The sequence below is a fragment of the Pan troglodytes genome, chromosome 11, assembly GCF_028858775.2.
Source record: "Pan troglodytes isolate AG18354 chromosome 11, NHGRI_mPanTro3-v2.0_pri, whole genome shotgun sequence".
Taxonomy (NCBI): Eukaryota; Metazoa; Chordata; class Mammalia; order Primates; family Hominidae; genus Pan; species Pan troglodytes.
This window is the reverse complement of record NC_072409.2, coordinates 73,750,079-73,768,182: the sequence shown is the minus strand read 5'-3', so window position 1 is coordinate 73,768,182 and position 18,104 is coordinate 73,750,079. Positions and strand designations below refer to the sequence as shown.

At 44.3% G+C, this 18,104-nt stretch overlaps 1 protein-coding gene across 8 annotated transcripts in view; it reads left to right on the top strand.

The window, feature by feature from the left end:
• The window catches only part of FRMD3 (FERM domain containing 3), a 416,465-nt gene that overhangs the window by 352,214 nt on the left and 46,147 nt on the right, over positions 1-18,104 (top strand). For all 8 annotated transcript variants that reach the window (XR_010148706.1, XR_010148705.1, XM_016961023.3 and 5 more), the window contains 3 exons: positions 8,131-8,205; positions 8,501-8,569; positions 16,599-16,723. Coding sequence is in view for 6 of the 8 variants with exons in the window: in XM_016961023.3 (XP_016816512.1) it covers positions 8,131-8,205; positions 8,501-8,569; positions 16,599-16,723 (269 nt within the window). In the remaining 2 variants the exon portion in view is untranslated. The remainder of the gene's footprint in view (positions 1-8,130; positions 8,206-8,500; positions 8,570-16,598; positions 16,724-18,104) is intronic.

Sequence of the window (18,104 nt, the reverse complement as noted above, 5' to 3'; positions counted from 1 at the left end):
GGTCATAGGGTAACTCTATATTTAGCTTTTTGAGGACCTGACACATTGTTTTCAGTGCCTAAGCTTTTGGAACTCTTCTGTTCTTTCTTGAATGAAACCATCTGTTTCCTGTCAAAGGATAACTTACAGATGTTCAGTTAGTTATTTTCAGTGAATATTTTCTTGCATATGAGGGAATTAATAAATGGAGTGAAGAAACAAGGCAAAAACAAGATCTACCATGACATGATTTTATTACAGAATTTTATATATCTGTACTATGTATCTGTACTAGATCTGATTTCTATTTTTTTAACCTGTATTCATGATTTGTATTTAGGTTAAAGTCATGTAACATAAAATTAATTATTTTAAAGTGTACAATTCAGTGGCAGAGTATGTTTAAAATGTTGTCCAACCATCATTTCTATCTATTTCCGAACATTTTCATCAATCCCAGAAGGAAACTATCTACTCACTGAGGAGTTACTCTCCCTTGTTCCATTCTCCAAGACTTCTTTTGGATTGTAGATTTTTCCATACCAACATGTCAGATCTGTAATCAATTTGAACTCTCTGAGGGCAGGAACTTTTTCTGCTTTTCTTTTTATTTCCTGAAGATCTCAGGCATTGAAAACATGTTTACTAGCTCAGATTGATAAGGCATGATTCCTGTCCTCAGGAGATTGTTATTTCATGTAAGAGACCAAGGGGGAAATGAAAAAAAAGAGAAAAGCTAGAGAGGAATCCAGAGGAGAGGGTGAATCTTGCTGCCAGGGGAGCTAGGAGGTAGAAGACCCTTTTAGGTGGAGGAAGGACATCCAAGCTCCCGTAGGGTACCACGGCAGGAATGTGGAGGATGCATTTTGTGGGACATGAGTGGCTACAAGGTTGGAGCAGAGGGTAGATGAGGTAGAAAAAGAGGTGATAAGGGACCAGGAGGTCTTGAGGCCAGACACGGATGGCTTGACCAGTGTGAAAGAGGCAACAGAGGTGCAGTAGGTGTGGTTGATCATTCTTTACGTGCAGACAGACCTATGGGAGGGGGTGATACAGGAGAACACCTAGCAGACAGGCCTTCCTTTAGAGCCACACAGCAAGTTTTGCTTGGAAGGACTTTGGCACAGCCTTGAAGATACTTTAGTGAAATCACTGGGTCTGTATCAAAGAATAACTTGGAGACATTCATTTGCTATTTCACGCACGTTATTGTATCATATATGAGGAAGTCAGTTGGGAGACAGAGTTAAATAAAGGCAAAAACAAAATTGAGAGGAGAAAGGGAGAGAAAAAACCTGCAATCTGGAGAATGTGTTTTACACATTTTGGGTAAGCAGATTAGCTGGCAGCTAGTAAGGAAGGTATTCTGGTAATTTTATCATGAACTAGGTAGGTCAACTTGGCATGTCAGAGAAGTCCCTTCCAGTCACTTGTGGATGCTTCGGAAAACTTGGAGGGTTTAGCTGTGAGCACAAGTGACAAACTGTATACGGTTGACCAGTCTTTGCATTGGCACTTTGGCTATAGTTAACCAAGCTACCCTCATCCATTCGACTTCTAAACCTGAATATTTATAGCCGTCTGAGATTTGCCTGAAGATTTTGTTCCTCCATTATCCCATAACCATCCTTGTTCCTGAGGAAGGAGGGGAAGTATCACTTGTTCTGGCCCAGCTGTGGGACCTTGGCCAGGTCACTTTAGTGCTGTCTGGCCTTAGCCTCCTCACCTGTAGAATGAATGGGCATGGGACTGACCTGGTTGCATTTGCTTGTACCACTGGGGCATAGTGTAATGAGTGTGAACTTTGGAAGTCAGTGGGCTTGGTTCTAAGTCTTGACTCTGTCATTTATAGCCATGTGGCCTGGAACAAAGCTGTTAATCTCTTGGAGCCTCATCTTTATTTTTCATCTGTGAAATGTGATTGAATTACCTGCCTTGCTGTGCTCAGTTCTGCCAGGCATATGAACCATTGATGAGCAGAAGCTGCTGCTGTATTACTGCCCCCTCTGCTAATGATGAGAGTATTTTGAGCAGCAGTTGGATGAAGAGCCCACTCCTTTTCATTTGGAAGACTCTGATTATGGTAACCTCAGGGGTATGCCTGCTTCCTTCACTGTGACCACCCTTCCCTAGGCAGAGGTCCTGGCCCTGCTTCTAGCTCTGTCGTGCTGGCCCTGCATTTTAATGGTTTCAGCTGGCAGAGCAAGGCCCTAATCTTGTTTCCTAGATGGTTTGTTCCTTCCATTTTTACTTCACCTGCATGGGAGCGGGGAGGCCCCGGGGCCTCTGCTTGCGAATTCCCCAGTGTGCTTTTAGGACGCAAATGCGCTGCTGGTTGTCAGCTGGCCCAGGGCCACAGATCTGTTTTGAAAGCCCTGGCTCTGAGATCTGCCTGGGAATGGAGCCCAGACGCAGAAACTCTGATTTTTCCCGCCTACTCCAGACCCCAGGGGATCTCCAACACAGACTTATTCACCATTTAAGAGCTTCCTTTATACCATGTGTGGTCTGTCATGGTGCTGCCAACCCCAGAGCTCACTGTTTCTGGGTGCTGGTTCACTGAAAGCACACTGGACGCATTGAGGGATTCAGTGGCTCACTGATGTTTTCATTAACAGCATCTTTATCTCACAGTTTTTGCTGTGTACTGGATACATGGTTGAGGCTGTATGACACTGTGTTCCCAATTTGTTTTGGAATTGTGTGCAAGGGATAAAAGCAGTTCCTAATACATTTCTTATTCAGAGTTTGGTGTACATTTTGTCAAAGGAACAGTGTTATGCTTGGTAGGTAAGAACCCAGAGTAGCTCCCTAAACAAGTGCCTCTCACACTTGAATGCACACATGAATGAGCTGGGGAGCTGGTTAAAATGTGCATTCTAATTCAAAAGGTCTGGGGTGGGCATGAGAGTCCATATTTTTAATAAATTCCAGGGGATACTGTGCGGTGGGTCCGTAGACCACACTCCACCAAGTAATAAGGTTCTAAATCAGCAGTTCTCAATCCTGACTACATTAACATCACCTGGAGGAGCTTTTAAAAACTATTAATACCAGTGCTACGGGTCCCTGCATCCTACCCCAGACCCAATTAAAGTGGAATCTGGGTCTTCATTAAAACTTGTGCACAAGCGTTCATAGCAGCATTAGTCGTAATAGCCAAAAAGTGGAAACAATCCAATGTCCATCAAATGATGAATGGATAAACAAAATGTGGTATATCCATACAATGGTATATCATTCAGCCATAGAAAGGAATGGAGAACTGATACTACAACTTGGATGAGCCTTGGAAACAGTATGCTAAGTGAAAGAAACCATTTACAAAGCACCACATATTGCATGAGTCCATTGAAATGAAATATCTAAAATGGCAAATATATAAACTAGATGAGTGGTTGCTTAGGGCTGGGAGTGGTGAGATGAGGAGGGGAATCAGGGAGTGACTGCCAATACCCATTGCAGTGACAGGTGGTTTCTTTTGGAGGTGATGAAAATGTTTTCGTATTAGATAGTGGTGATTGATTTTCGTAATTTCTTTTTTTAACTTCATGAATTATACTAAAACCCACCAAAGTGTACAATCTAAAAGGGTGAAATTTAAGGTATGTAAATTATATCTCGACAAAGCTGTTATTTTGAGAAATCTGAATCTGGGATGAGGAACCTAGGTGTTGGCAGTGCTAAAAGTTTCCCAGTTATTGCTAACATGCCATTGAGGGGTTAAGACATTGCTTTAGTTCAGTGATTCTCCCATCAGGTCCCTGGACCAGCATCATCACTCCCGGGATTTTTTGGAAATGCAGATTCTTGGGCTCTTCCCCAGATCTACTGAATCAGAGACAGGTGTTTTAAAAAGCCTTCCAGGTGATTTGTTGCTCACTAAAATTTGAGAGCCAGTACGACTAGAGCATGATTTTTTAAATACTGAAATCAGACAGACTAGGATTTATAGCCTGGTTCCTGCAGCTTCTATCATGGAACCATGGTAAAGTGATTAAACCTCTCTGTGCCTTATTTTCCTTATGTGAAAATGCGGATCCCTTCCTCCTGGTAGAGAGCCGTGAGGATAAAACGAATTGTATATTAAAGGTGCTTTGGATGGGGCATTGCCCATATTAAAGGCTCAGTAGTAAATGCTGTTATTGTTATGGTTACTCCAGGAACTCTAAATTGTGACTTCAATGGGAAATTGTGTTGTTAATTCTAGAGGTGGCCTCTTGGAGCACCACCCAATGTCCCCCCAGTACCTATCCTGATCTTCATCCAAGCCCCTGGAATAGCAGGGTTCAGAGGAGAAATTGCAGGTTGGGGAGAGGGGAGGTGTGCTCCTGCAGAGACGATCTGGATTTCTTTGTGAGGTCAGATGTTTGGGCATAGTCATACTTCTTGTGTTGGGACTTTGATGGGGAGTTGGAAGTTGAAGTGGGAGACGGCAGGTGGAAAGGAAGGCAGAAGGCTGTAGGAGAGCGAATTGCTGTTCCAATGAGGCTGTGAACTCATTGCTTTCTGTGGGAAGAATACTCTTCCCTGGGCTTGCTGTTGATGGGAGAGTCTGGTAAACAGAGTGCTCAGAACATTTTGGCTGGAGTTAGAGCTCTTTTATTTGCTTTCAGAGTGTTTAACGTGGTTTTCTGGAACCTCCATAATTTAGAGGATTGGCTTTGGTAGCTTCATAGTGAGAAGGCGATGAAGAGGTTTGAGACTGATATTAGGGAGGGAGGAAGGTGGGAAGGAAGGGAGGAAACTATTATATAATGAGCAGGTATGATGCTAGGTGCTTTCAAATCATTTACTCTTGTGTAACCCTCCTGAGAGTACTAGGAAATATTATGACACCCTCCCCCTTTAATAATATGTAGAGAAACTGAGGCTCAGCAAAGCCACGTGGCATGACCAAGGTCACAGAACCAGACGTGAATAGGAATCTGGACCACTGTTCTTTCAGGTGAAATGTCACCTCTTGGGTCATCCTAGGAGAATTTGGGGGCACAGAGTTTCTCAAATGTAAGTGGACTTCTTGGAATCCCATTAGGGTGCTTGATTAAAGTCAAGCCCCTCTTCAGACCCACTGAATCAGAATCTCTCATGATCAAGCCTGAGAACCTGTGTTTTTTATACCTACTCCAGGTGTCTGATGCCCGGCCAGGTTTGGGAAGTGGTACTCTGGATTCATGTACTTTAACCCGGCCACCATTCTCTCTCCTCTCTCCATTCCCCTCCCCTCTACAGTCTTGTTTCCCAATTCCCAGTGCATGGGTGTCATTTGAGCTCTCAGAATAAACTGCCTGTTAACGTTCCATTAAAAATCTCAGCTGAAACATTCTGGGAGTTCACCTGGACATTTGGGAGGGCAGGGGATTCGTGGGAATGCTCTGAGGCAACTGTCTCTGAGCAAATCAGATCACCTGCAGATACTCCTCCGGGGGAACCCGCAGCCAGAAAGACGCACAGTCTTTTCTCTCTGCTCATCCTGAGCAGAGAGCTACTGGCCATCTTTGTGAAATGTATCTTTTGACCTGCTTCTTTTGAGTCACTTTGAGGGTTTTTGGGAAGCAGTACCGAGACTGAGACTTCCCTCTAAGAGGCCATTCTGGGTTCAAGCCGATGATAGTGGCTTCCTCCTGGGGCCTGGAAGGGCCAGAGCTAAGGCCAAACTAGTGAAAAAGAGCCACCTGAGTGGCCAGGAGGTTGACTCACGCCTGCGCCGGCTTCACCAGCTTCACGTGTCGCTTCTGTAGAATGGGCAAAGTGTTGAGTTTGAATTTTAAAAACCCAATTAAGAAACTCAATCTTTTTTTTTTTTTTTTTTTAAGCCAACCACTTTGTCCCAAGGATCTTTAGGAACTTGGAATTTAAAAAAAACACACACACAATAAAAAATAAAAGCTTCTTTAAAGCTTTCTCTTCTCCCAATCTCTGAGGACTTGGGAGCAACCCTGCCAAGAAGATGGGGAGAGGGCAGAGGTGATTGTCCTTTTCTCAGGCTTCAGTAGACAAAGTGTCAGGCCACAGCTCTGTAGGGCTAGTGGGGAGTTTTAGGGGGTGCAGATGGACCCAGAGCAGGCATGTCCTCATAGGAGGTGGAGGGCACAGCTGGGACCATCTCAATGCAGCTTGCTGGGGGTTTCTAGCCTCGTGAGTGGGTGTGGTCTGGAAGGAAGCTCCAGCCAGCACACTGCAGGGCCCCCCCAGGGCCATGGCTCTCACGTGCCTCTGTGTGTCCTCAGGGGTCCTGTACCATTTTCTCTGGGCCCTGCCCTGACAGGATCCCCCTGCCAAGGCCTGTGCCCTCCCTTGCCCATCTTACTCTCCCTGCTTAATATTTGTGTCCAGTGCCCTTCTGTGTCATCTTTGGCTGTTTACACAGGTGGTGGGAAGGGGCTTCTTTGCAAAAGATTGTTCCTATGGCTTTCCATTGTTCTCTCGATAAAGACCAAGATCCTTAACAAGGACCACTTAAGGTCTGGTCCTGGGAAACTGGATTCTGGCTCTCTGTCCAAGTTTGCCTTATTCTCCTTCGTACATCTGTACATTGACTTATCTTTATTAGGAAAAAAAATATATATGTGTGTGTAGTAATAATAACATGGGAAAATGCACATTGAGTCTTTTAAAAATGTATTTTATATATTTTTAAAAAATTTCAATACCTTTTGGGGTACAAATGGTTTTCAATTACATGGATGAATTATATTGTGGTGAATTCTGAGATTTTGGAGCACCTGTCAATTAGTGTATATTGCACCTAATGTGTAGTTTTTATCCCTGGCCCCTACTACCCTCCCCTTCTGAGTCTATAAAGTCCATTATATCACTCTGTATGCCTTTGCATACGCATAGCTTAGCTCCCACTTAGAAGTGAGAACATAGAATTTTTGGTTTTCCATTCCTGAGTTGCTTAACTTAGAATAATTGAGTCTTTTTAGTTCTCTAGATGTTTAGGCTGATGGCTTTGCGCCTGCTGGCCGTCTGCTGGGTATATCCACCACCACTTCCACCGTGCCCTGGTTAACACCTTCCAGCCCCTGGATCTCAACTCAGATGTCCCTTCCTCAGGGCATCTTCTCTGGCCCCCAGGCTAGATCAGCCATGTGTCTTTCTTGTACTTACCTTGGTGTGTAGAGCAGGGATGGCACTCAGTTAATGATTGCTGAGTGAATAAAGGAAGCTTCAAGAGGCTCAAGGGTGGGGATCACTGCGCTGAAACTTCCCTGGCTCCGTGCATGTCTTTGCTCAGGATGCTACAGTACAGATCATATTGATTTTGTCTGTGTGTGTTTAAGATTTTGTGACTATCAATATTTTAAACGATGCTGAACTCTCTGAGACCTGTTCTTTCTAACCTGTTGGATTTAATTGTACAAGGCTTAACATGACTGCTGTAGAGCCATCCTCAGCTGTCACAGTAATTTAGTGCCCTGTGCAGCCTCCCGGCAGCCCAGCCTCTAGGCTGCTTTTCAGAGTGTTGTTGTTTTGCTCTTATTTACGAGTAGGGCTCAGAGGTGCTGAATCAGTTCTTGTCTGGGCAGCTTCTGCCTCGTGTATCTTAGTCATCTACCACTGTGGGTTCTTTTAAAGGGCACTGGGTCATGGTGACGCAGAAGCCAGTGACCATTCCTGTGGTAATGCGGGACCCTTGTTCCCTCACTTGGGCAATGCACAGTGAGTTCTTCGTGGCATAGTCAGTGACCTCTGTTGCCAGGAAGCTGTTTTCTGCCTCACTGTGGATACAGGAATAGGCAGCAAAGTGCCCTAACAACCACGAACTTCCTGATGCCATGTCACAAAATTCCCTCTTCTCCATATCTTCAGATAGAAATTAGGGGAGAATTCCTTCTGATCATCACTGCCCAGTCCTCTTTGCAGGTTGTGACCCACTAATGAATTATGAAACCCAGTATGTAGGTCATGAATTTAAAAAGAATGAAAGGAAATAGCGTAGAAAATATTAGAATGCAATACACATAGTGAAAGTAACTATTCTTTTGTGAAGCTTTTCTTATATTTTGTGTGCACAATGCAGGCTGAGTCACAAGGTAAATTACGTTTCTTTCTTGCAGTAAAAATACCCCATCACCACACCTCTATAGCATGTTGTAAGTGGACTTTCCAATGTCCTAACCACCTGTGCTTTGCTTTTTCTTAAAGGTATGCAAAATCCAGTCAGATCAAGACTGTATCAAGCAGCAAGATATTTTTTAAAGGAAGTAGATTTCGATATAGGTGGGTACCAATGGTTCCATTTCAGTGAGGGGGTGGGGATGGGCAGCCACTTAAATTTCAAGATTCTGCTTGCAAATAAGTGGCCTTTGGCTTGGGCCTCTGTTTGAGTCTTCCATTTCTACTCCATTGCTGTCTTATGCTCACAGGGCACCCTCAAACTCTACCGTAATTTTCCCCCTCATGATTTCTATAGCTGGGTCAGACACCTGCAAAGTTAACAAAAGGACACTTGTGCATGTCCCTCCCATTCTTCTCTGAGTATGTGTGCATACACATGTGTTTCTGTCTTTTGCAGTGGGAAAGTTGCCAAAGAGGTGGTGGAGGCCAGTTCCAAGATCCAGAGGGAGCCTCCTGAGGTGCACAGGTGAGTGGATGATCACTGTGGGTTCCAGGTGGCTTTAAAAGCTGGCTTTTCCAAATCCCCTATAACATCCCTTTGTGTAGTGACATACAGCATTAAAAAAGGACATTCTTACTTCCTTAGACATCTCACTCAGACAGATTTGGCTGGGCCATGGCATGAGCACAGCTGGGCTCCACTTTGAGTTATGTGCTCTCAGGAGAGTCATTGATTAGGTCTGGAGCGTCACCTTAACAAGCAGGATGCTGTGCCATTGCCTGGGCAAACTCTGTCATCTCATCCTCTTAATCACCTGGCCAAACTCTGTCATTTCATCCTCTTACAAGTTCTCTGTTCCTGCCTGTATTCATCATATTTGGCCCGTTCCCGTTGGCCTGACTCTGGGTTGACCTTTCCTGGGGCCATTACTCTCTAGGGCCACACAGAGGAATGAAGGACTTAGTCATTGTTGGCTCAAGAGTACACACCTCCATTAAGGTGACGATATGCAGTCATTCTTAAGAATTAAATATTCTCTTGCCATGTTGGACTTCACACTACCACAATTTACACAAATCATTGCCCATCCTAAACCTCAAATATGCTGCATATCTAAAGCTCAGCATTCTCAACGTGTTGCCTCCCACTTTTTAAGGAAAGATCACCATGAGCTAAATTATTTAGGAAGTCCCCCATACACTGGTTTGCACCTGCCCTTTCTTTCCCATCTTTGAAACCCAGAGGTATTTCCTTTATGCTTGGATTTTCCAGTTTCCTCCATTTCCAGGGTGACTAAATGAGCTGGGTGCCTCTCCACCCTGTCCCTTGGGGTTGTTGGGCAGGAGGAGGCTGTGGTCCCACAGAAGTGTGGCTAAGCCAGCCTGGAGAAGCATCCAGATGGCACTTCTCTCCCACACCGGGGAGCAGAAGTGCAGTTGGCATGATATCCCATGTAGATGTGTACAGAAGAAAATTTGTTCCTGCTTTGGGGTGACTTGGTGAGGAGCTGTAATGTGAAAGTCTGCAAAACCAGGCTATCACACTGTAAGAAGCAGAAGACTACAGGATGAGAGAAGCTGGAGAACCTTGGCTCCAGGCATGTCGGTGCAGATCCTGAAAGTGCAGCCTGCCCACCAATGAGAAAAGTCTTTATGGTTCCCTCCTCTTCCCCAAATTGTACTTATTCAATGCAGCAGAAATGAAGAGGAAATGATAAAACATATCATTCATCCCTTTCAGAATCTTTGAACTGGAAATGACCTCAGGGATCGCCTAGTTTGATGCTTCTGTTTTGTAGACAAAGAAACTTGAGTCTCACACAAGTTAAGTCATTTATCCAAGGTCCTGACTTTTTTTGATGGCAGACCTAAGCCTAGAACTCCAGTGTCCTGCTTCTGTGTTCTCAGCTCTTTTCTCTGTAGCACCCTGAGAGCACCTGGCATTTTCTTAGAAGCTGGTAGTGGAGGTGGAACTACCCCAAGTGGCTCAGCATGCATTTTATTCTTCCAGGTTGAAGCTCAAATATTTGATCTTAAATACTTGATGCTGAGGGAGTTCTCCTGGTAGCACAAACACAAAGCAGGACACTTTTTTTGCAATATACTTTCAGAGATACATATTCCAAAAAATAAGGCTTTTTGAGTCTCAAAGTTACCATCTTTGGACGGTTAATGAGGTCAATAAAGAATTTTTTTTTAAATGCTTCTCTTGTAAATTTTGGTTTGAATAATTTATGGAAACCAAGGCTTTCTAGCTCAGGGTTTCTCAAATTGTAACTTGCACAGGGATCACCTCGGGATTCTGCTAAAATCAGATTCTGATTCAAGAAGCCTGGAGTGATGCTTGAGAGTCTGTGTTTCTAACATTTTCTCAGATGATGGTCACGTGGCTGGTCCATGGGCCACACTTTGAGTAGCCAGGCTCTTGGTAACAGGTGGTGGAAGGGTGAAGGGAGCAGGCTTGCTGGAGTGAAGCACTTTTCTTGGAGTAGACTGAACCCCAGAGTGCGAGGAAAGTGGATACATACTGAGGCATCCACCAAATCATAGTTTCCCTTTTCTGGAATCTTCTAAAATCTCCCAGGATATTACTGCAAACAAGGACCTGGGGGCCCTTGAGACCTGCTTTGAATGCTCTTTCTGTTCCACCTCCCCCTGGGTATATGAAAGACTGTTGAGTTCACATCCTTAGGATGCCTCCGTGGTTCTTTGCGGCATCTCTCAAATCTCTGACAACACCAGAAAGAATTTGATTAATGTAATGCTACAAAGCAACCTCTTGGAGGAAAGGACCGTGTCTATCTTGGTCATCTCCATGTCCCCCAGCACCTAACACAGTGCTTGGCACATAGTAGAGGTCAATATATAGCTGTTGAATGAATGCATGAGCTAGGAGTATGGGATGACAGCAGCACGTGTCATTTTCTTTGATGTGAGATCTGTCCAAGGTGCTGCCCCGGGGACCTCAATCTCCCCAGAGACAGCATTGTGGTCAAAGCCATAGTGATGTGTGAAACCTTCATTCAGGCAACTCCTCCTTCCATCCCAGTAGCTGGTTGTGTGGTAGAAAATTGTTCCTCTTGGACAATTGTTTGGTTTTCAAAGTATTTCAGCTTCTTTGAAGCTGCTGTCAAAAGTGAGAATGTAGTAATAAGCTCTCCTCTTGTGGTGGGCGTTCAGAGGTGATAGTCTACAATGGTGGTGATAAGACTTTAATTAGTGAATTTTCTTCACATTCTGAGATTCTACTCTTCAAATAATGCCAAGTTCACAGACTCCTACATCTGCTGAGGTGTGTGTGTTTATGTAGAGAAACAGAAGCAGACTGAGGACACTTTCTTGGGATTTTTCTTCTTCAAAAAGAGGAGCAGAAGCTAACTCTGATGTTTTCTTGCTGATCATCATTGATGACAAGATACCCAAGCCAAACCCTCCTGAACTGGCCACTGGGTGACAATCATCTGCCTGTTCCAGAGGCCCAGTGGGGCAGAGGGCTGTAGCTTGGTGAGCCGAGGGCTGGTTGTGTGAGCCACCTGGGCATAGCAGCCACCACAGCAGACACTCTGAGGCAGCATTTGTACCGAACACAAGCACCTGTGTAGGGGTCACGAGTGGGTTCTAATCTTAGCTGTGTTGTTTGCCAACTGTATGGCCTTGGGTAAATCACTTCTCAGATCATCAGCTTACTCATCTATAAAATGAGATTTACAACATCACTTTGCCCAACTTCTAGGCTTTGTTATGAGTCTTAAAATAAAGTGCTTTAAAAATTCTAAAGTGCCATACAAATATGAGGTGTTGATAATATTACTACCATCTCTTATCCAAAAATGAAAAACTGGAATATGACAGATACATTCACATTAAAATCCCTCCAGGTGGAGTTTTTAGAGGCTGGCACTACTTCTTTTAATTTCAAGGAGGGATATAGGAACTCCAGGAGTCACTATTTTATGCTACCATTTTTGAGTCCTGAGTCTGCCTATATAAGCATCTTTTAGTTGAGTTACATAATGTCAGTTTCCTCACCTGTAAATATGGTATTTTTCTTGCCCATCTTACATGCACAATGAGAAAAACAAATGGGATAAATATATTCAAACCACATTTGCCCCAGTATTAGAATATAATTGTAGTTCCCAAAGGAAACCTTTCTATTTCAATAGAATTCTTAATGACAACTTCATTTGGAGACCATTCTATGCTGGGAGTACATGCATGAGTGGCCTGCAAAGCGGGCCAGATATTTTTGCAGAGTCATCTGATGGATTCTGAGAGTGGAGAAACATGGCACGTATCCTAGCCTGGCCTGGGGGGACCTCAGGCATAAACACAGTTACCTCAGGAGTTCAGGTGGAAAGGCAGAGTGGAAGCTGACTGGGACATCTGCACATACTTAAGAAAGTGCCTGACACAGTGGGACCTCATGTAGCCAGAAACAGGAGGACAGTAGGGGTAGCAAGCAGAGTCTCCTTTGGGACATTGCAGGCCAAATCATGCAGAAAGGCAGTGTGCAGCATAGCAAAAGCCTTGGACCAGGAATCAGATTATCTGGCTTTGAGCTTTGAGTCCTAAGTTTGCCCATATAAGCGTCTTTAGTCACATTACATAAGCTCCCTGAGTCTCAGTTTTCTCATCTGCAAATATGACATTTACCTTGCCTGTCTTATAGGCAAGACGCACTAAGAGAAAAAGATGAGGTAAAGTTTATACAAACAACTTTGCAAATGAAAAGAAGATGGCCATTCAAATTTGCATATTATATTTGTCATTAGTTCAGTTGGGCTGGCGGGCTCTTGCTTTAAATGAAGCCAGGATCAGTTGGCACCTTTAAAAAGTTTAAAGAGAGAATTAGGTAAGAAGGTGTAATCTTTAGTTTAAAGGAGTTGGTAGATTTATTAGTCCAGTTGGGTTGCTATAACAAAATACCATAGACCAGGGTGGCTTATAGACAACAGAAATTTATTTCTCACAGTTTTAGAAGCTGGGAAGTCCAAGATCAAGACACCAGCAGATTCAGCATCTGGCAAACACCTGCTTCCTCATAGATGGTGCCTTCTTGCTGTGTCCTCACATGGCAGAAGGGGGAAACAAGCTCTCTCAGACCTCTTTTATAAGGATACGAATTCTATTCACGTGATCATGACCTAATCACCTCCCGAAGGCCCCACCTCTTAATACCATTACATTGGAGTTTAGGTTTCAACAAATGAATTTTAAGGAAACACAGACATTCAGGCCACCACAATAGCGAAAGGTGGGAGACTTGGCCTGTTGTTTTTTAATGTTGCTGACTCTGTCCCCCAGGCTGTCAAAGTGCCTCACGTTGGGCTGGGAGCCCTGGATTCTTTGTGCTTCAGGGAAATCCCTAGTTGTATCCACCTTTGGGTTTATCTGAGTCTTATACTTATCAGGGAAGAAATGTTCTTCTCTGACTCATATTATTGGAGAGTCTCAGGGTTGTAATCCACTGCAGGAGTCACCTGGTCTAATACAAGGCACGTCCTATATGCCCCTGTCCCTGGCCATGGGCCTCTGCTACAACAGAGCAACAGGAGCCTGTGAATGTAGGGGCCGAGCTGGCATCCTCCTGGCCATCTAATGCCAAGGCAGGCTCATACCTGGGATATCAGCCTGGTGAACCCAGCCTGTCTTAGAGCTATGCAATTGTCTGGACATTGCAATGTTGTGGGTTGGGGGCAGCAGGATGCTTGGTATCTCCAGCTAAAGAATGTTGGAAGGAGGTCTGATGGGGAGCAAAATAAGCTCGTAAAGGCTCACCGAGGGCCCATCGTTGTAGCATAAGCAGTGATTCCTGGGGATAGGAACAGCAGCCAGTCCAGCTGGCATGGACGGTCAGAGGTGGAGTAGAGCAATTCAGAACTGCATGTGCAAGAATGGATGGATGGGCTTTTCAGAGGTCAGAAAGCTACACAGACCACACAGGAATGACAGTATGTTGTACTTTGCAGAGCTAGAATCATAGTCATGAGTGGCCATGGCCAGAAGAAATCCCAGGAGAGCTCAAAAACTGAGAACCCTTCACAATAAAAGAAGAAACTGCTCATGGCGAATTTTTATCCCTCCCTTCCTCCCTCCCTCCCCTCCTTCCTTTTGTAAAGATTTCTCTATCTACGGTTCTTTCCCTGTAGAAAGCACTGTGCTCACCAGAACAGCTGCAGGCCTCGCCTCCCTTGGGAGATCACTCCTGGCTCTCTCCTCACTCACACAGGATTAGGTGCCCCTCCTTGGTGCTCCCATGGGACCCTGGCCATCAGTCACCTTCATGAGAGGCACGGTGTTCCAGCTGTGGCTACAGCACATAAAGGAGTCATGTGGCTGGGCGTGGTGGCTCACGCCTGTAATCCCAGCACTTTGGGAGGCTAAGGTGGGTGATCACCTTAGGTCAGGAGTTTGAGACCAGCCTGGCCAACATGGTGAAACAGTCTCTACTAAAAATACAAAAATTAGCTGGACATGGTGGCAGATGCCTGTAATCCCAGCTACTTGGGAGGCTGAGGCAGGAGAATCACTTGAACCCAGGAGGCGGAGGTTGTGGTGAGCCGAGATCGCACCACTGCACTCCAGCCTAGGTGACAGAGTGAGACTCCGTCTCAAAAAAAAAAAAACAAAAAACAAAAAAACAAAGTTGGGGGTAGTTATGAAATAAAGTAGTGATCAAGACCAGGACTTAAAATGAAGTAGAATTTTAAAATAGTGGATTATACATAGATATGTAACTATTGTTCCATAAGACATTAATTTCAGTTGTGCTTCTTCCTGTGTGTGTTTGGGTACAGGGAGATTATATAAAATGTGTTTCTTGGGGCTGGGTGTAGTGGTTCAAGCCTGTAATCCCAGCATTTTGGGAGGCCGAGATGGGCAGATCACGAGGTCAGAAGATGAAGACCATCATCCTGGTTAACACAGTGAACCCCGTCTCTACTAAAAATACAAAAATTTAGCTGGGTGTGGTGGCACACACCTGTAGTCCCAGCTACTCGCGAGGCTGAGGCAGGAGAATCGCTTGAACCCAGGAGGCAGAGATTGCAGTGAGCCGAGATTGCACCACTCCACTCCAGCCTAGGTGACAGAGCGAGACTCTGTCTCAAAAAAAAAAAAAGTATTTATTAATGTAGGTCTCAGACCAGAAAGCTTAAAAATTATGGTTCTAGACAGTGAGTTACTTAAGGTGAGGACTACAGTTCTCTGGAGCAAAGCAGAATGTCCAATTTGTATATATCAGCTGCAGAGTAAATGGCTGTAAAATGAAATAATGAAGAAAAGGACTCCATGGCTAAGCAAGTCCTCATAAATTTCCTTTCTAGCCCATGCCAGCCATGGGAGCTTTTAATTCAAGATGCTCGCAGGCATCTTGCTGTTCCCCACTCCTGTTGCCCAACAGAAACACTCAGGCTAGAAGGTAGTCCTGCAGCCGGTCTAGGGAACACTCTGACCAGGCTGAAATGGCAACATATGTCAAGCCAGGATTGCATTTGGTGCACTTTAGTTTCAAACCTGAACACATTTTCGCAAGATGCCAAGTGAGATGCACGAGTATGGCTGGCTCAGTCTCTGCCCTTAAGGTGCTTATCTAGGTGGGGATGATCAGTACACCAATAACTAGACAGAGACAGAGGTGAAAATGCAGTGAGTTATGAAAGAAGAGAAAGTAGTCAAAGAGAGGGAGAGGAAGGGAGAGAAAGAGAGAGACTGTGTGCATTGGGAGGAGCAATCTGGGAAGGCTTCCAGGGGAAGGAAACATTTGACTCCTTTTTAAAGTATGCACTGGTTTTGGTTTTGACAGGAAGCATGGGGAGTGAGGAAGGGTGCACAAACATCCACCTGCAGGCAGACTAGGGCAAGCAGCTAGTATCTCTGCAGCAGGTAGGGCAAGCGGGCTCCCCAGCTGCCAACCAATAGGTTTAACGAGATACCTGCACAGTTTCCTTGCCATCGGTTGCTGGTCTCAGCCAGACACACCTGCATGCTCCTTTCCAGAGGAGAAAACAGAGCCATGGCCAGTTAGTGAGTAGGGTGTAACTTTGAGAATATTAAACACTGATATTAAACATTGGACATCCAGCAACACAAAGATAGCTTATAGCTGTAGAACATCTGCATCATCTGTCTGGCAGGGGTTTTTGTTTTTGTTTGTTGGTGGTGGTTAAATTTCTCTGAGCCATGCCCTTCATTCACCTTTCTGCATATCTAGTTCAGTGCTAGCTACCTCCCATGTCTTTTTGTTTCTTCTTTCTTTTTTTTAAAAAACGCCCAGGCTGTCACCTAGCATGCTCAGGGCTGGTGACATATTGGGAACTGTATTTTCTTTCGGTGGGTTGCAGTAGAACATAGGGACATTTGGTCAGGACCTTAAGAGCAGAAAGGGCCATTTATCTTGAATGTTATGTCATCTTTACTACTGGCTCAATTCACTCTGTGTCTGGAGGTAGTTCCCTCTAGACACAAAATGGTAGCTTGGGCAGCCCGCTGAGATGGAGGGGGCCAGCATTTGTGATGGAAACCAACTCTGTCTGGCTTGTGTCTGTTTTCAGAGCCAACATTACTCAGAGCCGCAGTTCCCACTCCTTGAACAAACAGCTCATCATTAACATGGAACCCCTGCAGCCCCTGCTTCCTTCCCCCAGCGAGCAAGAAGAAGAACTTCCTCTGGGTGAGGGTAAGTCTGTCTCTTCATCCCAAATGCTGGTGCTGCAGGCTCCCTCTGGAAAAAACAAGGGAGGCGCCAATTCTGCATATGATGGGTAATTGATTAGTGTATGGGGTGGAGTGAGCCATAAACTATGTTTTTAGTAAATAAGCTTTTTGCAGCTGGAAGGCTGTATTATACTGGGAAACTATTAGTTTCTCTTGGAGAGACTTCACTGGTACAAAGTATTTCTAAAATTATATATGAAAAGACTAATGGTGTTAGACCTACACCAGTCCAGTACACTAACCATTAGCCATGTGTGGCTGTATTAAACTAAGTTTAAATTCATTGTAATTAAAAATCCATTTCCTCAGTCACACTAGCCAGATTCCCAGTGCTCAATAGCCACATGTGGCTGGTGGCTGCCATATTGGACACTGAGACTGAGATAATTTCCTCTATCACTGAAAGTTCTATTGGATGGTGATGTCTGCCACTGTCATCACAATTAAATTGGTGGCAATAAAGAGTTCTCCACAAGTATCTCTACACTCGTCATCCCATTTATTCCCCCCAGGCTTCTTGTTCTTGATCCTTCATTTACATTGTCCAGCAGTTTTGATACAAGCTAAAAAAAAGTGAAGTGTCCACTGCAACCCCCACATTTGTTATATTTTTAAAGATAATAATAATATGTGTGTTTCTAGGCGTCTTTGTTTTTAAGGACTTTCCTTACTTCAGGGAAGAATCTCACCACAATGCTTGCCGCAAACACCTGCAGACATCTCACATCTTATTAATTTCAAAGATTTGTTTAAATTAAGTTGATGAAATTAATTAAATTGAAAACAAATGCACACAAAATAAACTTATTGGAACCTTTGAATACAAACATGCTTTTTCTTAACTTTGTGATTCTGGTTTCATCGTTGAAAATCTGGATACTGGGCAGTTTCAAGAGGGCAGATCACTCTGTCCCCAAAAGATCACCTTCACCTCCAGCTTCAAGTCAAGAATTTATTTCACAGGAGAAAACTTTTTAGTCTATAATAAGGATATGGCTTGGAATGCAGATACCCTTGAGATAGGTAGCAGCAACCAATTTGCAGTGACATATAAAAAATTCTAGTAAATCTTTTCCTGAAAGGCAGCTTTGATGGTTAGAAGGAGAACTAGGCAACTGGATGCCCAAAATTCCATGGGTGGAGGAAAAGTGTGCAAAGTATGAAAGATGGGATCTTAGAAGACACTACTTGTCTTCAACTGGGCTACAAGAGATGATGATAATGAGAACACTCTTGTTATAAATGGCTTTTGTTATCTGTCTTAACAATGAACTCTGTAAGTTCCATGCTAAATTAATTTCCTTAGCCTAAGGGCCTCTGGGTCCATGTTGCTTGTCTGTGTT